Source organism: Cololabis saira, chromosome 20 (assembly GCF_033807715.1).
Source record: "Cololabis saira isolate AMF1-May2022 chromosome 20, fColSai1.1, whole genome shotgun sequence".
Classification (NCBI taxonomy): Eukaryota; Metazoa; Chordata; class Actinopteri; order Beloniformes; family Belonidae; genus Cololabis; species Cololabis saira.
In genome coordinates, this window is record NC_084606.1 from 1,485,212 (window position 1) to 1,508,109 (window position 22,898).

Here is a 22,898-nt window from a genome sequence, read left to right on the forward strand (position 1 = left end):
AGGGTCAGGGAAAGACTTGTGCTCCGTAATGCAAGCTACAAGCCACCCACGACCACCTGCAGGACAAAAGAGAGAAAAGGGAGGAGAAGGGGGGACCAGCAACGGGATGACCAGGGGTGGGGACCGCAGGCCAGCACGCAGCTCCCGAAGCTCCGGCCCAATCAGCAAGTCCCAGGTTGGGGTGCAGGGTCGGGGAAAGACTTGTGCTCCGTAATGCAAGCTACAAGCCACCCACGACCACCTGCAGGTTCCGGTGTCCGGCAAAGGATGCTGCAACATGGACAAAAGAGAGAAAAGGGAGGAGAAGGGGGGGCCAGCACAAGAAACTACAGGAGCGACTCTGACACACTAAAGTTTACACTACCTAGAGATTTACCAACACCAGCTAGAGGTTTACTAAACACTAACTATAGGCTTTACTAAACAGAAATGTTTTAAGTTTAGTTTTAAAGGTGGAGGTGGTGTCAGCCTCCTTAACCCAGATTGGAAGTTGGTTCCATAGTAATGGTGCCTGATAGCAGAACGCCCGCCCTCCAAATCTACATTTAGATACTCTAGGAACTACGAGTAAACCTGCACTCTGAGAACGGAGAGCTCTGACAGGAACATAAGGCACTATCAGGTCTTGTAAATACTGCGGAGCTAAGCCGTTTTGGGCTTTATACGCAAGTAATAGAATTTTAAACTGGATTCTGAATTTTACGGGTAACCAATGGAGCGACGCTAACACTGGAGAGACGTGGTCTCTCCTGCTAATTCCTGTCAGTACTCGTGCTGCTGCATTTTGGATCAGCTGGAGCCTATTCAGCAAATTACGTGGACATCCTGCTAACAACACATTACAGTAATCTAGTCTAGAAGATACAAACGCATGAACTAGTTTTTCTGCATCACTCTGCGAGAGGATTTTCCTAATCTTTGCAATATTACGGAGATGGAAAAAGGCTATTTTACAAACCTGATTGACATATGGTTTAAACGACAAATCCTGATCGAAAATAACACCAAGGTTTCTCACAGTTGCACTGGAAGCCATCGCAACACCATCTAATCCCTTCCTAAGATGCTCTGGACCAAGAATGATAACCTCTGTTTTGCTTCTGCTTCTGTGTGGTCCATGGACATTAATATTTGGTACAGTTACCAAGAACCAGTGGTCCATGGACATTAATATTTGGTACAGTTACCAAGAACCAGTGGTCCATGGACATTAATATTTGCTACAGTTACCAAGAACCAGTGTTCCATGGACATTAATATTTGGTACAGTTACCAAGAACCAGTGGTCCATGGACATTAATATTTGGTACAGTTACCAAGAACCAGTGGTCCATGGACATTAATATTTGGTACAGTTACCCCAAGAACCAGTGGTCCATGGACATTAATATTTGGTACAGTTACCAAGAACCAGTGGTCCATGGACATTAATATTTGGTACAGTTACCCCAAGAACCAGTGGTCCATGGACATTAATATTTGGTACAGTTACCAAGAACCAGTGGTCCATGGACATTAATATTTGGTACAGTTACCCCAAGAACCAGTGGTCCATGGACATTAATATTTGGTACAGTTACCAAGAACCAGTGGTCCATGGACATTAATATTTGGTACAGTTACCAAGAACCAGTGGTCCATGGACATTAATATTTGGTACAGTTACCCCAAGAACCAGTGGTCCATGGACATTAATATTTGGTACAGTTACCAAGAACCAGTGGTCCATGGACATTAATATTTGGTACAGTTACCAAGAACCTGTGGTCCATGGACATTAATATTTGGTACAGTTACCCCAAGAACCAGTGGTCCATGGACATTAATATTTGGTACAGTTACCAAGAACCAGTGGTCCATGGACATTAATATTTGGTACAGTTACCCCAAGAACCAGTGGTCCATGGACATTAATATTTGGTACAGTTACCAAGAACCAGTGGTCCATGGACATTAATATTTGGTACAGTTACCAAGAACCAGTGGTCCATGGACATTAATATTTGGTACAGTTACCAAGAACCAGTGGTCCATGGACATTAATATTTGGTACAGTTACCAAGAACCAGTGGTCCATGGACATTAATATTTGGTACAGTTACCAAGAACCAGTGGTCCATGGACATTAATATTTGGTACAGTTACCCCAAGAACCAGTGGTCCATGGACATTAATATTTGGTACAGTTACCAAGAACCAGTGGTCCATGGACATTAATATTTGGTACAGTTACCAAGAACCAGTGGTCCATGGACATTAATATTTGGTACAGTTACCCCAAGAACCAGTGGTCCATGGACATTAATATTTGGTACAGTTACCAAGAACCAGTGGTCCATGGACATTAATATTTGGTACAGTTACCCCAAGAACCAGTGGTCCATGGACATTAATATTTGGTACAGTTACCAAGAACCAGTGGTCCATGGACATTAATATTTGGTACAGTTACCAAGAACCAGTGGTCCATGGACATTAATATTTGGTACAGTTACCAAGAACCAGTGGTCCATGGACATTAATATTTGGTACAGTTACCCCAAGAACCAGTGGTCCATGGACATTAATATTTGGTACAGTTACCCCAAGAACCAGTGGTCCATGGACATTAATATTTGGTACAGTTACCAAGAACCAGTGGTCCATGGACATTAATATTTGGTACAGTTACCCCAAGAACCAGTGGTCCATGGACATTAATATTTGGTACAGTTACCAAGAACCAGTGGTCCATGGACATTAATATTTGGTACAGTTACCCCAAGAACCAGTGGTCCATGGACATTAATATTTGGTACAGTTACCAAGAACCAGTGGTCCATGTACATTAATATTTGGTACAGTTACCAAGAACCAGTGGTCCATGGACATTAATATTTGGTACAGTTACCAAGAACCAGTGGTCCATGGACATTAATATTTGGTACAGTTACCAAGAACCAGTGTTCCATGGACATTAATATTTGGTACAGTTACCAAGAACCAGTGGTCCATGGACATTAATATTTGGTACAGTTACCAAGAACCAGTGGTCCATGGACATTAATATTTGGTACAGTTACCCCAAGAACCAGTGGTCCATGGACATTAATATTTGGTACAGTTACCCCAAGAACCAGTGGTCCATGGACATTAATATTTGGTACAGTTACCAAGAACCAGTGGTCCATGGACATTAATATTTGGTACAGTTACCAAGAACCAGTGGTCCATGGACATTAATATTTGGTACAGTTACCAAGAACCAGTGGTCCATGGACATTAATATTTGGTACAGTTACCCCAAGAACCAGTGGTCCATGGACATTAATATTTGGTACAGTTACCCCAAGAACCAGTGGTCCATGGACATTAATATTTGGTACAGTTACCAAGAACCAGTGGTCCATGGACATTAATATTTGGTACAGTTACCCCAAGAACCAGTGGTCCATGGACATTAATATTTGGTACAGTTACCAAGAACCAGTGGTCCATGGACATTAATATTTGGTACAGTTACCAAGAACCAGTGGTCCATGGACATTAATATTTGGTACAGTTACCAAGAACCAGTGGTCCATGGACATTAATATTTGGTACAGTTACCCCAAGAACCAGTGGTCCATGGACATTAATATTTGGTACAGTTACCAAGAACCAGTGGTCCATGGACATTAATATTTGGTACAGTTTCCAAGAACCAGTGGTCCATGGACATTAATATTTGGTACAGTTACCCCAAGAACCAGTGGTCCATGGACATTAATATTTGGTACAGTTACCAAGAACCAGTGGTCCATGGATATTAATATTTGGTACAGTTACCAAGAACCAGTGGTCCATGGACATTAATATTTGGTACAGTTTCCAAGAACCAGTGGTCCATGGACATTAATATTTGGTACAGTTACCCCAAGAACCAGTGGTCCATGGACATTAATATTTGGTACAGTTACCAAGAACCAGTGGTCCATGGACATTAATATTTGGTACAGTTACCAAGAACCAGTGGTCCATGGACATTAATATTTGGTACAGTTACCAAGAACCAGTGGTCCATGGACATTAATATTTGGTACAGTTACCAAGAACCAGTGGTCCATGGACATTAATATTTGGTACAGTTACCAAGAACCAGTGGTCCATGGACATTAATATTTGGTACAGTTACCAAGAACCAGTGGTCCATGGACATTAATATTTGGCCACCAATCCAGTTTCCTGATATTTATATGTACTTAATTTCTACGCCGGGGAAATACACGAAGCAAAGCTTGAAGGCTTACAAAAGTCTTGACGCTTGGTCCGACTTCAAGGCAGGATTTGTTGGTGAGATTAAAGTGATGAGGACACCGAACTTTATGATTTGACCGTTTAACGTTAGCTACCCAAAAATCCAACATTACCTGATACAAAATGGGAACCACAAATTCACGTTTCGGTGCGATCCATTTGTCTCTCTTAAGCGTATTTTTTGGCAGTGTAAAACGATAACTCAGATTTCTTGCTAAATCTATGAGTACAGTCGATCACACAACAGCTCTTTCCCATTTGAGATGTTTTCCAGTTGCTCAAACTGAAAGTTTACGCTGACACTCAGTCTTTCTGTCACTCAGTCTTTCTGACACTCAGTCTTTCTGACACTCAGTCTTTCTGACACTCAGTCTTTCTGTCACTCAGTCTTTCTGACACTCAGTCTTTCTGCAATTAAAGCAATTAAAAATGATATTTTGTGGCTGAACGACACTCTGGTTAAGGTCTGGTTAAGTTAATGCACCACTTATGATCGGTAAGTAGGAAACGCTTGTGGTTTTTGCTAAAAATAATAATTTCACATCCGCTACGCCACCTCCGTCGTCATGGCGACAGCAAACAACATGGTTAAATACTCAAACTTACGTTAAATACTAGAAAACACGGTTAAATACTCGCCGTCAAAGTAGTGTTAAAAATCATCAAAACACCATTAAAACACTGTTAAAACAGCGTTAAAAACGTGATACAAGTTAAGTGTAATTCTTATACACTTTCTTTATTGTTGTCTGTATTGGGCAGGACTAATCGTTGTTGCCTTCTCTTCTGTTTCTTCAGCAGCTCCTGAGGAGCAGCCAGACTCCCACCAAGCTGACGGCATCATTGACCCTCTGAGTAGTGCCAACTGGTTTTTTGATGCTCCAGAGGAACAGCAGAATGAAAACAACAACAACCCATGTAAGATCACAACGGGACATTCCTTAAAACGTAGATAACAGTCCCACACGCTGGCTCTCCCTCGTTGAGCAGCTGAACGTCAGGTGTTGAAGTTCTGAAGGAGGATAAATAAACTGTATTGTTACTTATGTTTACCCAGTGATTTGCTGCAGGCTGTTTTGAAGCAGCTGTGGATCTTAAAGCCAGAATGTCAAGAATCGAATGGATTCGATTCCGATTCTTAACATTCAAAATTGATTATCAAGATTTGATTCGATTCAATCCGATATTGATTTGGGTTAGTTTTATTAAAACTGTTTTTTCAGCTGTTGCATGAATTATATGACTGTAGTTCTGCAACATATGAATAGCCTACTAGTATTATATTGAGATTCAACAGCTAGTATTGCAGCTAATGAAGCCGTAAGGACCAATCAGCTCCCAGAATGTAAGGACCAATCAACTCTCAGAATGGAAGGACCAATCAGCTCCAGAATGTAAGGACCAATCAGCTCCCAGAATGGAAGGACCAATCAGCTCCCAGAATGGAAGGACCAATCAGCTCCAGAATGGAAGGACCAATCAGCTCCCAGAATGGAAGGACCAATCAGCTCCAGAATGGAAGGACCAATCAGCTCCCAGAATGTAAGGACCAATCAGCTCCCAGAATGGAAGGACCAATCAATCAGCTCCCAGAATGTAAGGACCAATCAGCTCCCAGAATGGAAGGACCAATCAATCAGCTCCCAGAATGTAAGGACCAATCAGCTCCCAGAATGGAAGGACCAATCAATCAGCTCCCAGAATGTAAGGACCAATCAGCTCCCAGAATGGAAGGACCAATCAATCAGCTCCCAGAATGGAAGGACCAATCAGCTCCAGAATGGAAGGACCAATCAATCAGCTCCAGAATGGAAGGACCAATCAATCAGCTCCCAGAATCGAAGGACCAATCAGCTCCCAGAATGTAAGGACCAATCAGCTCCCAGAATGTAAGGACCAATCAATCAGCTCCAGAATGGAAGGACCAATAAGCTCCAGAATGGAAGGACCAATCAATCAGCTCCAGAATGGAAGGACCAATCAGCTCCCAGAATGGAAGGACCAATCAGCTCCAGAATGTAAGGACCAATCAATCAGCTCCAGAATGTAAGGACCAATCAATCAGCTCCAGAATGGAAGGACCAATCAGCTCCAGAATGGAAGGACCAATCAATCAGCTCCAGAATGGAAGGACCAATCAGCTCCCAGAATGGAAGGACCAATCAGCTCCCAGAATGGAAGGACCAATCGGCTCCAGAATGGAAGGATCAATCAATCAGCTCCAGAATGGAAGGACCAATCAATCAGCTCCAGAATGGAAGGACCAATCAATCAGCTCCAGAATGGAAGGACCAATCAATCAGCTCCAGAATGGAAGGACCAATCAGCTCCAGAATGGAAGGACCAATCAGCTCCAGAATGGAAGGACCAATCAGCTCCAGAATGGAAGGACCAATCAATCAGCTCCAGAATGGAAGGACCAATCAGCTCCCAGAATGGAAGGACCAATCAGCTCCAGAATGGAAGGACCAATCAGCTCCAGAATGGAAGGACCAATCAATCAGCTCCAGAATGGAAGGACCAATCAGCTCCCAGAATGGAAGGACCAATCAGCTCCAGAATGGAAGGACCAATCAGCTCCAGAATGGAAGGATCAATCAATCAGCTCCAGAATGGAAGGACCAATCAGCTCCAGAATGGAAGGACCAATCAGCTCCCAAAATGGAAGGACCAATCAGCTCCAGAATGGAAGGACCAATCAGCTCCCAGAATGGAAGGACCAATCAATCAGCTCCAGAATGGAAGGACCAATCAGCTCCAGAATGGAAGGACCAATTAGCTCCAGAATGGAAGGACCAATCAGCTCCAGAATGGAAGGATCAATCAGCTCCAGAATGGAAGGACCAATCAGCTCCAGAATGGAAGGACCAATCAGCTCCCAGAATGGAAGGATCAATCAGCTCCAGAATGGAAGGACCAATCAGCTCCATAATGGAAGGACCAATCAGCTCCAGAATGGAAGGACCAATCAGCTCCATAATGGAAGGACCAATCAGCTCCAGAATGGAAGGACCAATCAGCTCCAGAATGGAAGGACCAATCAGCTCCATAATGGAAGGACCAATCAGCTCCAGAATGGAAGGACCAATCAATCAGCTCCAGAATGGAAGGACCAATCAGCTCCAGAATGGAAGGACCAATCAATCAGCTCCAGAATGGAAGGATCAATCAGCTCCAGAATGGAAGGACCAATCAGCTCCATAATGGAAGGACCAATCAGCTCCAGAATGGAAGGACCAATCAGCTCCATAATGGAAGGACCAATCAGCTCCAGAATGGAAGGACCAATCAGCTCCAGAATGGAAGGACCAATCAGCTCCATAATGGAAGGACCAATCAGCTCCAGAATGGAAGGACCAATCAGCTCCAGAATGGAAGGACCAATCAGCTCCATAATGGAAGGACCAATCAGCTCCAGAATGGAAGGACCAATCAATCAGCTCCAGAATGGAAGGACCAATCAGCTCCAGAATGGAAGGACCAATCAATCAGCTCCAGAATGGAAGGATCAATCAGCTCCAGAATGGAAGGACCAATCAGCTCCATAATGGAAGGACCAATCAGCTCCAGAATGGAAGGACCAATCAGCTCCATAATGGAAGGACCAATCAGCTCCAGAATGGAAGGACCAATCAATCAGCTCCAGAATGGAAGGACCAATAAGCTCCAGAATGGAAGGACCAATCAATCAGCTCCAGAATGGAAGGACCAATCAGCTCCCAGAATGGAAGGACCAATCAGCTCCAGAATGTAAGGACCAATCAATCAGCTCCAGAATGTAAGGACCAATCAATCAGCTCCAGAATGGAAGGACCAATCAGCTCCAGAATGGAAGGACCAATCAATCAGCTCCAGAATGGAAGGACCAATCAGCTCCCAGAATGGAAGGACCAATCAGCTCCCAGAATGGAAGGACCAATCGGCTCCAGAATGGAAGGATCAATCAATCAGCTCCAGAATGGAAGGACCAATCAATCAGCTCCAGAATGGAAGGACCAATCAATCAGCTCCAGAATGGAAGGACCAATCAATCAGCTCCAGAATGGAAGGACCAATCAGCTCCAGAATGGAAGGACCAATCAGCTCCAGAATGGAAGGACCAATCAGCTCCAGAATGGAAGGACCAATCAATCAGCTCCAGAATGGAAGGACCAATCAGCTCCCAGAATGGAAGGACCAATCAGCTCCAGAATGGAAGGACCAATCAGCTCCAGAATGGAAGGACCAATCAATCAGCTCCAGAATGGAAGGACCAATCAGCTCCCAGAATGGAAGGACCAATCAGCTCCAGAATGGAAGGACCAATCAGCTCCAGAATGGAAGGATCAATCAATCAGCTCCAGAATGGAAGGACCAATCAGCTCCAGAATGGAAGGACCAATCAGCTCCCAAAATGGAAGGACCAATCAGCTCCAGAATGGAAGGACCAATCAGCTCCCAGAATGGAAGGACCAATCAATCAGCTCCAGAATGGAAGGACCAATCAGCTCCAGAATGGAAGGACCAATTAGCTCCAGAATGGAAGGACCAATCAGCTCCAGAATGGAAGGATCAATCAGCTCCAGAATGGAAGGACCAATCAGCTCCAGAATGGAAGGACCAATCAGCTCCCAGAATGGAAGGATCAATCAGCTCCAGAATGGAAGGACCAATCAGCTCCATAATGGAAGGACCAATCAGCTCCAGAATGGAAGGACCAATCAGCTCCATAATGGAAGGACCAATCAGCTCCAGAATGGAAGGACCAATCAGCTCCAGAATGGAAGGACCAATCAGCTCCATAATGGAAGGACCAATCAGCTCCAGAATGGAAGGACCAATCAATCAGCTCCAGAATGGAAGGACCAATCAGCTCCAGAATGGAAGGACCAATCAATCAGCTCCAGAATGGAAGGATCAATCAGCTCCAGAATGGAAGGACCAATCAGCTCCATAATGGAAGGACCAATCAGCTCCAGAATGGAAGGACCAATCAGCTCCATAATGGAAGGACCAATCAGCTCCAGAATGGAAGGACCAATCAATCAGCTCCAGAATGGAAGGACCAATCAGCTCCAGAATGCTGATAGAACTGCTTTCAGAAACATTGTGGAGCAGAATTACCAAACAGATCCAAGGAGGAAACAAAGACGCAGGAAATCAGTTTTATTTTTTCCCACATTTCGTTTCCGTCCATTTCGGTTTTTAATTTTTGAGAATTTGATTTTTAGTATTTTATGCAAATATAACCCCAAGACGGTATATAAAGTAATGAAATAAAGACAATGTATGCAATTAAACATATTTAAAGGCAAACATATGGCACCAGTTATTCTGGTGTCCCACAAAACATTCCTTTTTTTGGGCATAAACAAAAAAATACCAAAAGTTGTAATGTAATGATTTAAAAAAATCGATCTTCAGACATACAAATGGATTTTTAGGGATTAATATGAGAATCGATTTAGAAACGGAAAATTGATTTTTTCAACACAGGCCTACCAGATACACCAAGAAAAGTGCACAAATTACAAAACCAAAAGTTGGTGCATATGTCCAAGTCTGAAAACACCAGCAGTGTAATGTTTAGGAACACTTGTAGCGCCACCTGCAACAGGAAATATGCTTTTTATTATGGTTTGCATCGTCTTAGACACCTCAGATTTTCTAAAAAAAAACCTAAAAGGCGAATATTCCAAACTTCTGCTACAGACCAGTTAACCATTTGCTGTCATGTGTTATATGTGTAACACTGTTTTATTTGTGTAAATATATCACAATGTTGAAAAAATTTAGATGTGCCCACCCTGTCATGGTCCATTCCATCATGGAAACATCGATGACAGGGTGGACTATGACAAGGTGGATGTTTATTGCTACTTTTAGCTTCTAATATGCACATGTTGGGTCTTCAGCTAGCAAAGGGATTGAGTGTTGAAGGTGACTGTATACTGATTATCAAATATATTTTAAATTTCTGATTAGTCTAAAAATAATAAATGAGAGTCTGGACACGTTAAGCTTGAAGACACCCAACTACAAACAAATATTAAAGCTGCAAGCAGCGATGAACGGGCCCTCCACCCTTGTGCACGTCCAGGCTGCAGTGGAAGCTTGTATGACTTGCATGTAGATTCTTCAGGCCTGGACATTTAGCGAATGAAACCAGCCACGACTCTCTGTATCAAACCATTCAAAAGTTATGGCAGAAAGTAGGAACTATCAGATATCGACCAATCAGAAGCAGGGGCGGGGCTAATTTGCACCAATTAAGGTGAAGAACTCAAAACCGATGACACCACCCACCAGTCTTTATGTCAAACCATTCAAAGGTTATGGCAGAAAGTAGGAACTATCAAATATGGACCAATCAGATAAGAGGGGGTGCGCTTTGTGGTGTCTAGCGTCGCCACGGTAACGCTTTTGAAAGAGAAAAGTAATGCGCGTAGTCGCAGGATGGAGACGCACATTTTGATGTATAACACACCTGGGTGCACGTTTCAATTCAATTCAATTTTATTTATATAGCGTCTAATACAACAGATGTTGTCTCTAGACGCTTTCCAGAGAACCAGAACATGAACATAAACATGAATATAAACATAAACCCCCGAGCAATTATTATATAAACAATGGCAGGTAAAAACTCCCATAGTGGGAGAAAAGTCTTAAGCCAAACAGTGGCAAGAAAAACTCCCCTTTAGGAGGGAAGAAACCTTGAGCAGGACCAGGCTCATAAGGGGGGACCCTCCTGCCGAAGGCCAGAGTGGGGGAGTCGCGGGCGTCAGCAGCACAGCAGGCAGGTGGAAGCAGCAATGGGATGACCAGAGGGGGGGGGGGGGGGCGTCAGCGGCAAACAGCAGACATCCACGTAGGCAGGTGGAAGCAGCAACGGGATGACCGGGGATGGGGGGGGGGACCGGGACCGCAGGCCAGAACGCAGCTCCCGAGGCTCCGGCCTGCAAACATGCACAAAAGAGAAAAAAGGGCGGCCGGTACAAGAAACTACAGGAACGATGGACAAAAATGATAGCTATGAGATATTTATAATAAACAAAAATGGTAATGGAGAAGAGAGGCAGGGAAAAGGAGAGGAGAATAAGGGTGAGAGGCACCGCCCAGCGGATCATGTCGGTCCCCCCTGCAGCATAGACCTATAGCAGCATATCTACCACCAAGCTATATTTGGGACTAACTATTATAGTCTTGCACGTTACGGTTCGGGCCGTATTAACTGCCGAAGGAATGGTATAAATTGCGCCAAAATTACACGATTAATTCAAAATTGCCGACTTCCTGTTGGGTTTCGGCCATAGAGACTTTTCTTTAATTTGCTACTAGATACAGGTGTGTGCCGATTTTCCTGCATGTACGTCAAACCGTATTGTGGGGCTTGAGGCACAAAGTTTTCTAGGGGGCGCTGTTGAGCCGTTAGGCCACGCCCATTAATGCAAACCATTAAATATAATTTTTTTTGCCAGGCCTGGCTTGCATGCAGAATTTGGTGACTTTTGGGGCACGTTTAGGGGGAAAAAAGGCCCTCATTTCGTCAGAAAAATAAAAATAAAAACGAGAAAAATTCCTACAGATACATTAGGGCCTTCGCACTGTCAGTGCTCGGGCCTTATTGATGAAAATTGTAAAATGTAAGGCAGGAATTTGATGTATTTGTAGCAGTTGACCCAACCCCTCACCCGATTTGACTGCTGTCATACCATTGAATGAAGGACAAAACAATAACAATCATCCATAGATATGGGCCAGTAGGGCCCTACTCTACCTACTAGTAGGCGCAGGAGGCTGTTATCGCCCCTTTCTATGGCTAACCCCATGTTATTAATGCTTGCTATGGAGCTCACACCTCATTATCGCCCTTTTCTATGGCTAGAAAATGAACCTATTGTATTATTGAATTATCAAGGACACTTTTGTGTTTTTGTGTTTAGAAATGTTAAAGATATTAAAAGAAAACCATAACACAATGAGGAAAATACTGTGGCGAACAAGTCGTGCCCAGAGCGTGTCTCGAACCACAGTCAACTGCACTAACCAGTCTCCCAGACCACAGTCAACTGCACTAACCAGTCTCCCAGACCACAGTCAACTGCACTAACCAGTCTCCCAGACCACAGTCAACTGCACTAACCAGTCTCCCAGACCACAGTCGACTGCACTAACAAGTCGGCCAAATGCTGATGTGTTGCCCAGGCGGGCAAGGCCTTATCTATCTGTGGTCGTTACACTATGTTCCAAAAAGTATTATTTTTAATGGACAAGATCCGGGATTTTACATTGAATTCTATTGTTCAGGTTTTAAAATTCTAGCTAAATACATAAAAAAGGGAGGTGAGGTGTGAGCTTCACAACAAAACTTCTGTGCCTACTGAGCATTAATAACATGGGGTTAACCATAGAAAGGGGCGATAATGAGGTGTGAGCTCCATAGCAAGCATTAATAACATGGGGCTCCCCATAGAAAGGGGCGATAACAGCCTCCTGCGCCTACTAGTAGGTAGAGTAGGGCCCTACTGGCCCATATCCAGGGGTTAATTTGTGCAGGATCCTGCCGGAACAGGATCCGGCACCTCTCGATTTTGGCCTCCCTGTGTTCCGGGACTTATTTGGGCAGATCCGGCACCTCTCGTATTGTAGCAGACCTTGGATTTGAAGAAAGGTAGAGAGTCTCGACTGATGCGTAAGGTTTGTTTTATTGAAGTCGCATCCAGAATCATGCCGACAGAGTCCTTACGACACCGTGAAAACTATATAGAAAAAGGATACAAACAATTCATAAAACTAGTTTCCACAGCGCGTATAAAAAACTCATAAATTAAACAGTTCTTAATTTAATAATACAATGTTAAAAACATACACAACTATATCAAATTGTCAAAGGAAACAACCAGAAAACAAAACAAACATCGTACCTCGCTGCGCTCTCCAAGGAATGCAAAACAAAAACTGCTTTCCTCTCGCACAAACAGGCCCTGAAAGGGTGATTGTCTATTCGTCACCATTAACACCAAAAATGTATAGACTGACCGGGACAGAGCCACAGATGACAAAAACCCGATCCTGTATGACAGGCCCGGGGAAGTTCTGTGTACCCGGCTGCCACGAAGCCAGCTGATCATCAAGGCCGCGGGGCCGCCCACCGGACCTTTTCAATCATGCGGGCGGATTTCCGGTCAATTTACATCCAAATCATATCAAATAAATACAAAATACAATATATATGAAAGAAATTACAATTTTAAGACACATCCAAAGAATAATCAACTGAAATTATACTCATAACAAATCCCATCTTTATCATAAAGAAAAAATGTATCAACTAAACAAATTGGCCCAATACGGTCCTTTACACTCCCACCAATCATTCAATCCGAAACCTTTCCATATTTATGAATGATTTAAGTCTTCAGGACCATTTAATCCTTAAAACGTGCAAATTAACATGGTTTACTATGCTAAGGGCCAAATGTACATGTCTGCGTACGCATGTTTCCCATGTCATTGTTCACTTTCCAGGAGCAGCACCAATTTTTGAACTGCTCTCTCCATGATGGTGAGCTTTTCTCCTCAACAACCTCACTCATCCTCGCCAGCAGCTCATCCCTCTCTTGAGTGAGCTGTTCAATCTCATCCTCAAGATGTCGTACCTTATTAGCTCCATGTTTCTTCAGGGCTTGATATTGTACAACAAAGTCCTTTGTTTTCTCACCCAGTTCCGTCTCTACGGTGCAAAGCATGTCCCCCGTGTGGTGACACTCCGCTATGACAGTGTTTTGCTCTCTGATCAGTTCCTCACACTGGTTTCTCAACTCCTGGTTCAGGTTTTGATGCTCCTCGCTGTGCTGGGAGTTTTGGTCTTGGGTTGAACTGGTAAGTGGCTCTACATCTTGATCTTGCCGGTCATGATCAATGACCATTACACCTTCAGTAGAAGCACCAGCCATGGCCATTTGCATCTCATGGGTTTTGAACTCCAGCTCCTCTTTTCCCATTTGAAAGTCTTCTTTGGCTCTCTCCAGCTCTGCCTCAAGCTCACCCTTCACATTACTGATCAGAGTGAGCTCATCCTGCGACATGGTGTTCTGGGTTTGAAGATCATCAAGTGTTGCTGTTACCTCGCTGATCTCTCTTTCTTCTCCTTCGCCATTACTGGAGTCATCTTGACTGGCTCTAGACAGCTCCAGCATTTTGGCAATCTCAGAACCACGGGCAGGTTCCTCATCTTCCTCTTGATCATCCTGCAGGAAGCTTTCTTTGAGGGCAGGCTGCTCAGTCAGCTCCTCGTGGAGCATCAGGAGACGTTCCCTCTTGATCTCACAGTCCTCTTCCAGAGCTCTCGTTTCCTCCTCGTGCTGCAGACTCTTCTGAGCCAGCTCCTGGTGTCTGCATTGGGATTCCTCAATGGTGGTTTCTAGGACTTTGATCTTCCTTTGCCTGTCGAGGTGAGGATTTGCGGCTCCTATTATACTCCAACCCAGCTCAGTTTTCTGTGCAAATGGTTCATTCTCACTGCCTCTAACAACTTCAAGGGGTGCTAAGGCTGAAGGACAGTCGTATCCAATCAACAGCCCTACCTCACATTCTTGAAGCGCTGGCAACTTGTTGGCAAGATGTTTGAGATGTGGCCATTGCAATGCTGTGGTCTTTGTTGGAATAGAGGACGTATCAACAGGGATAAAGTCACGTGTGTATGCTTGTCGTAGTTGCAAATGGTTTCCACGATTAAAGCTTCGAACTTGCAAACCACAGACGCTTTGACTTGGTATTACTGTATCTATGGCAATCATTGTACTGAGTTTTAACTGGAGTGGTCGGGTCATAACATTTAGCTCTTTGATAAGACTTTCCAAGACAAAGGATGAATCACTCTGCGTATCAAGAAGAGCGTATGTGAGAATTTCCTTCTGAGGGTCTCCATTGAATGACAAGAAGACTGGGACGATACTAGAAGTGGCAGACGCCTTACGGATGAGTCTATGTGACAGAGCTTCATGAACTTCCGTACTTGGTTCTTCTTCTGTGGGAGCATCTTCTGCTGTGTCTCCACTCTGCCTTTCTCCCACCATGTGCAGGCAAGTGGGATGTCGTCGACCACACACTCCACAGATATGTCTAGTTCTACACTCCTTTGCAAAGTGTCCTTTGCGTAAACATCCAAAGCAAAGACGATTTTGATGTATAAATGATCTTTTTTCTCCCATTGACTGAGATGCAAAGAGAGGGCACTTAGCGATGCCATGCAGCTCTTCCTTACAGACAATGCATGGTAGCCTTGACTAAGGAACAGAGTCAGAAAAATGTTCTGACATCTTGAATGTCTGATTTTTAGCTTGGGCATTAGTGCTAAGGGACTTTACTCCTTTGGGAAATGTATCATCTGATGATCTAGCGCTAAACAAGAAGGGTGAGGCAATAGGATTACAGGCTATGCGAGCCTCCTTCTGCACAAACTCAGCAAAGTGTTCAAAGCTTGGATACTCTTCAGATTTATCAAGCTCTTCCACAGCAATTCTGCTCCATTTGCGCACAACCCAGTCTGGTAACTTCTTCAAAAGCTTATGATTTTCTTCGCTGTCATTTAAGATAGACAGCCCTTTAACATGAGGCATGGCCTCTACACAGCCTTTTAGAAAGTCCGAAAAATCTCTGAGAGCAAGGGGGTCGTTTGGACCTATTTTAGGCCATTTCATCAGCTTATCTCGAAAAGCTTTCTGAACAACGAATGGATTGCCGTACCTGTCCTTTAAAACAGACCAGGCACCTTTATAAGCATCTTCAGAGCTCCGATAGAAGAATCCCTCTACAGCTTTACGTGCCTCACCAGCAAGGTAGCTTTTCAGATACAGCATTTTTTCGCTTGCAGGAATAGGTTTAGAGTCAATCAAAGTTGTAAATGACACCTTAAAGTCCACAAATTTCAAAGGATCCCCAGCGAATGTGGTAGGCTCAGGAACAGGAAGGCGATTTAAGGAGAGTGAATTTGCGATTGTTTCAGCAAAGATGGCTACTGTGTCTAGATGACTATTCAAATTCATAGGCGGAGTCACTCTAACAGGGTCTGGATTGTAAGGCTCATCAGCAGCATCCCCTTCAATTTGATTGTATGTTTGAACACGAGCTGCAGCCACTTTAACATCCATTTCGACTTCCATCAGTTTCAACCTTGTTTTCTCCTCTTGCAATTTCAAGTCAACTTCCGCCTGCTTTTGCTTTAATTGTACCAAAAGTTGTGACTCATGGAGTTTCCAATCACTCTCCAGTTTGCTAAGTTTGGCTTGCTGGACTTGTATCTCCAGCATTGCTTTTGCTTGCTCGCATTTAGCTGCAAGATCTGCTTCTGCATCTGCTCGTTTTGAGGCTCTAGAAATGACTGACAAGTTATCTTCCCTTTCATCAAAAACAGTCTCGGTGTTAGTTCCGCCAAAGATCGACCCATGATCATCTCGATTTAAAATCATTCTCACTCTTTGTTTCTCAGTTTCAGGGTTAAAGGTGTTTTGATTAAGGCCTCTGTCCAGTCGTCTACTCACGAGGTCAGCGATCTCTGTAGTCAGCGTATTACAAGAATCCATTTTCTGTATAATGTCAGGAGTATTAAGAGAGTTTCGCAGGAGTGGTCCGTAATTTTGGCTTACTCGATCATATCCACCTTGAACTTGTTTGTTTATATCTTCCAAATCCTCCCTGACACAGAATTTCTTAAGCTTTGTCCTGGCTTCTTTAGCCATCTGCTTCCAGGATTCATAAGCCTTTATGAATGCCGTTATGTGCCATTTAGCTCCTGCTTCACGCATTTGTTTACCCTTTTCTGTGAGCTGCCGCTCACGGCCACTAGGGGTCGGTTCTTGTGCGTCATTAGGCTTTTCATTTTGATTTCCCTCCTTTGATGACATTATTTAATATGATTGATCACTTGACTTGACTAAATGCAAAATAATGAACTATAATATGAATGTAGCTCAGGTTACGATTTAAGCATTAAAACCCCCTACAGAAATGTATTACCAGAAACAAAACCGAATCATGTAGTCTGAGGAGAATTAAGCTCACTATTTAACATTCAATAGGCTAAATCTTTACCATAGACTACGATTTAATCCAAAAATTATTAACATCGGATTTCACAAGGTCAACATATCAGTTAACTGCTCATCATTTACATAGACCGTCCATATAAAATCAAGTTTCAATCACAAACATTTGAATATTTTCACGTGGCAAACACATTCAAAATATCATTAAGCAATTGTTACATTTGTTTTCTGAAAGTCCATTCCACCCTTTTCAGTCCGTTTGGGAATAATCCTTTTCAAGGTTCAGTTCGTCGGGTGCATTTATTAAACACCGTCTCTCACCATGCTGGGTTCGCTGCTCACGCCGTTGACGTTTCACTCACCACGCCGAGTTTTCACTGTAGCAGACCTTGGATTTGAAGAAAGGTAGAGAGTCTCGACTGATGCGTAAGGTTTGTTTTATTGAAGTCGCATCCAGAATCATGCCGACAGAGTCCTTACGACACCGTGAAAACTATATAGAAAAAGGATACAAACAATTCATAAAACTAGTTTCCACAGCGCGTATAAAAAACTCATAAATTAAACAGTTCTTAATTTAATAATACAATGTTAAAAACATACACAACTATATCAAATTGTCAAAGGAAACAACCAGAAAACAAAACAAACATCGTACCTCGCTGCGCTCTCCAAGGAATGCAAAACAAAAACTGCTTTCCTCTCGCACAAACAGGCCCTGAAAGGGTGATTGTCTATTCGTCACCATTAACACCAAAAATGTATAGACTGACCGGGACAGAGCCACAGATGACAAAAACCCGATCCTGTATGACAGGCCCGGGGAAGTTCTGTGTACCCGGCTGCCACGAAGCCAGCTGATCATCAAGGCCGCGGGGCCGCCCACCGGACCTTTTCAATCATGCGGGCGGATTTCCGGTCAATTTACATCCAAATCATATCAAATAAATACAAAATACAATATATATGAAAGAAATTGCAATTTTAAGACACATCCAAAGAATAATCAACTGAAATTATACTCATAACAAATCCCATCTTTATCATAAAGAAAAAATGTATCAACTAAACAAATTGGCCCAATACGGTCCTTTACACGTATATATATAAAACAATAATAATATAAAAAAGTTTTTTAATGTATAAAAAATAATAATATGCATAAATTCATTTACAGAACAAATCCCAAGAATTTCATGTTGTTTATAAAGATTTAACGTCATTTGAAAGAGTCGGAGATTTGTTGATGCAATGAAAAGATGGGCCAGCAAACCACGCCCCCGACCAAAAAAACTTTGGAAATTTGCTGGATCTGCGGAGCCAGCAGCGAGCAACGCAAACATGTCAAAAAGACAGCTGAATTTACTGTCTTTTTTCAAAAAAGAAGGAAGAGTTGCATGATTCTTCAAAACGAATCAGAAAAGCAACAAGCGGCGATGAGGGCAGCTGCAGCACAATCAATGTGCTCCTTGCGCCGCGGAGCACATACACATGAACGGATTTGTGTTGGTTGCTGTGGATTATGTTCTCACTACAAATAAAAAAAAACGGGCTGAAGCCCCCCCAAATTTGATCTCAGCCCCCCCAAAATTAAGAGGACATTTTTCCTTTTCCAATGATACCAATATTGTGTTTGTACAATTTAAAACGGCGTTAATTTGGGGCTGATGCAGCCGTTCTCTGCCTGCAGTCACTGCACTTTGTCCAGCAATGTCCCGCCCACAGCACCATCTGATTGGTTACACACAGAGACAGGCACGGGAAACAGCCAATCAGCGGTGAAGGCTGTGCATGCTCTGTGCTCACACACAAACAGAGTAGCGGAGAATAAGTTTAGCCTGGTAGAGAAGCTCCGGATCTATGTTTCCAAGGTAAGTTGAGGCAGCAGACACCCTATTATTGTCATTCTAGCTTTCCAAAGTGCACCAGATTGATGCATTTAAATGCATTATAAATGCATTATGCTCAAAAAATTTGAGCCCCCCCCCCCCCGAACCCCCCCCCCCCACAAATTAAGCACTGCCCATATCTATGGGATGATTGTTATCGTTTTGTCCTTTATTCAATGGTATGACAGCAGTCTAATCGGGTGAACTCCTAGTTAAGACAGACAACATGGTGTTGATGATTTCAATAATTACATCAGTTGATCTGTTTAATGGTCAATCATAACCACATATAGACAGCAATTTCAGGGACACTGACATTTTTTAAATTGTTCCAAAAATGGAATAAAGTTGATCAAAGTTACTAGTTTTATTGAAGAACATGTGAAGAAAAATAATGAAATATAAGAGTATTTCAATGTTGTGTGCTTTGAGCACCTTTTGCATTCACTGGAGTTAGCGGAGCAGCATGACGGGCGTGATAAAATTAGCTACACAGAATGAAAGAAAATTGTATAAAATGGTGGAAATCCTTGTAAAGAGACTTTTCATCGCAAATGTTTGGTCATTGATACCAAAATCTCAGAATTTTGTTATTTTCTATGTTCATGATAAATGGAGGACTTTGATGGGAACACCAAAGGTACTTTGTAGTGATATTGACCAAGAATGTGGTGGAACCCGGGGGCGAGGGCCCGACCAAAAGCTGCTTGCAGTTTTGATTTATAAGAGATTTCTGTCAGTGTTTCCAGTCATCCGCCACTGGAACATTATCAGAAAACATCACTTCATGTTTAATTTCAGAGGTCACATGCCCTCAATTCACTCCAGCTTTGAATCATAACAAAATAAAATTAGTAAACTGAGGGGATTTTCCCCCACGGGCTGACTGAAAACAAGCGCAAATGAAAAAGTGAAAAAGTCATACAGTCATGAAGAACAGGATTACGGAAGAGTATCAGGGCCATGCAGGAGAAAAATATGGGGAAGATTTTTTTTTATTTTGCACTTTGAGAAAAAAGTTGAAATGTCGCGAAAAAAGTCAAAATGTCGTGAATAATGTTGAAATACAATTTCAAGAATAAAGTCGAAATTTCGTGAATGAAGTCGAAATTTCGAGAATAAAGTTGAAATACATTTCGACTTTTTTCTCGAAATTGTACTTCAACATTATTCTCGACATTTCAACTTTTTTTTCTCAAAGTGCATAATGAAAAAAAAATCTTCCTCCTCTAAAATATTATTTTTATGTTTCTCCCGCAAACTGTTGCCGCTCCGTCCAGCCCATATCTGGTGCACACTCACTCCAAAATTTACAAAACTAGGTCATTTACAAATCTTACAAATCTTATACAAACCTTACAAATCTTGCTTAGAAAGCTAAGATTCATGTGATTCCAGCAATATAAACCATTTCAGGTTATAATCATAGCAGCTGGTACATATCCACACGACAAACAAACAAACAAAGATTTGCGCAGATGACGTAACTTACCCTTTGAGGCTTCTGGAACAGTCCAGGCAAAAATATTCCCCCAAAAATCATCTGATTACACTCAGAAAGGGTACATTAGATCCTATACAGTAAAGTATTTAGTCCAAAATAAATGTATTATACCAGTAATTATCCACAAACAGCCGCTCTTCATCTCGACCGTCGCCGGAGAAGCACGTTATTATTTCTTTACACGTCTGTAACTCCTCCGTCCTGCACGTTTTCAGACAGGAGACCGCGATGCTAAAATGGAGCGTACACTCTCATTTGATTGACAGGTCATCCGGCCATACAAGAGCTTCCTGTCCCCTCATAGCGAATGAGCGCCTGTGTTGGGGCGGGACGAGCACGTCCGGCTTTTGTCATGAGAAAAACCTCGGCAATTGCAGCATTCGCCCAGAAGATGGTGCAGTTGTATAGCAAATGAAATGCTGAACACAACGATATAGATCTGTACGTTGTATATTCAACGGTTCAAAAGTTATGCCCATAGGACATAATTGTTGTGATAAAACTCTTTGTAAGACGTAGTCTTACAAAAACATGTGTAAAATACTCATTTTTTGTGGTGTTGATATCAAATTTGAACTTGCACTAGATAAGGCTTCAGTGTGTTTTAAAACCAATAAGTCACAAATTCATCTGCAGACATCTGGTTACAAAACACATTTCCGGCTGAAATAAAAACCTTCTATTTCAGTGTGTTCAAACTGATATTACTGAATTATAGTAGTAGTTACAGTGATTCTGACAGTTGGGGGAAGAACTTCAGACTGTTACCTTTCAAAAGAGACCTAAACCATCTCTGAACTTCAAACGGTTCAAGAACAGCTTTCAATTTACTTTGGGTATAACTTGGATAGGCGTTTTGGACGACTTTTACAGGAGTGGGAACAGGGTCCTCTAATTTACTCATTTAATCACACGTGAAGAATAAACGCAGTTTCCACGTATTTCTCAGGTGTTTTGTTTGTTTTGGCAGCGGTTTGTTCCAGCGACCCGTTTGTGGAGATATACCTGGACGACGCCTGGGGCCACCAGCTTCTCAGCAACGACGCTCCAGCTTCCTCCTCCATCGTCCCTCCAGCTTCCTCCTCCATCGTCCCTCCAGCTTCCTCCTCTGTCGTCCCTCCAACTTCCTCCTCCGTCGTCCCCTTCGACAGTTTCTCCCTGTCTTCCTCTCCCTCCCAGTTTCCTTAGTGCAGCAGGTTAACTCATTGTTTCAAGGCGATACTTCACTTTGTTAAAGAAGCATAACATTTGGTACAGATACTGTCCAAGGTCTACTCTTTAGGGAAAAGGCACATGCCACTCAAAATTCCAAGATGGCGGCCCCAAAATCTAACATGTCCGACCCAAAAACGTGCTTTTTCCTTTATAACTCGAAATGCCTTGGTTTTAAGCCCCATAAATATATTAAAGCTGAATATAAAGTTGGGTATTGTGGACATTTTGGTACCAAGTGCATGTCTGTATCCAATACAGTTCTTGAGATACAGCATATAGAAACTTGTATATACCCGGACAAGTGAGAATTTTGTAAGATTGATTGTTGTTATAGTACTAGTATGCTACAGCAGATTAGTGAAATGATACTTCACTTTGGTAAAGAAGCATGAAATTTGGCACAGATACTCTCAAAGGGCTACTTTTTTGAAAAAATCACAGGCCGCTTAAAATTTCAAGATGGCGGCCTTTTTTTCAACCCTCAACCTGGACCAGTGCGCTGCTTTGTCTGCCTATCCGGCTTAGTTAAACCTGCGTGTTTGGATTATTTGGATTAGTGTTTGGATTATTTTGGAGTCCTTGTGCAAAGTATCAGGTTATGAGAGTAACATTTTCATAAATCCATATTCTCGTAACAACAATCAATCTTACAAAATTCTCACTTTTCCGGGTATATATCTCACAACTGTATTGGATACAGACATATACTTGGTACCAAAATGTCCACAATACCCAACTTTATATTAAACTTTAATATATATGGGGCTTAAAACCAAGGCATTTCGAGTTATAAAGGAAAAAGCACATTTTCGGGCAGACATCTTGGATTTTAGGGAACACCATCTTGGAATTTTGAGTGGCATGTGCCTTTTTCCAAAAGAGTTAGACCTTGGAGAGAATCTGTGCCAAATGTTATGCTTCTCTACCAAAGTGAAGTATTGTTTCACTAATCTGCTGTACTACCTTGAAACATCCTGGCGGAGGGGT

General features: G+C 42.7%; 1 protein-coding gene across 1 annotated transcript in view; it reads left to right on the top strand.

Annotated features, from left to right (window-relative positions):
* Positions 1-21,884, top strand: part of LOC133420902 (uncharacterized) — a 30,697-nt gene extending 8,813 nt beyond the window's left edge. The window contains exons 5-6 of the mRNA XM_061710783.1: positions 5,074-5,193; positions 21,667-21,884. Coding sequence (XP_061566767.1) covers positions 5,074-5,193; positions 21,667-21,884 — 338 coding nt within the window. The remainder of the gene's footprint in view (positions 1-5,073; positions 5,194-21,666) is intronic.
* Positions 21,885-22,898: the final 1,014 nt, after the last annotated feature.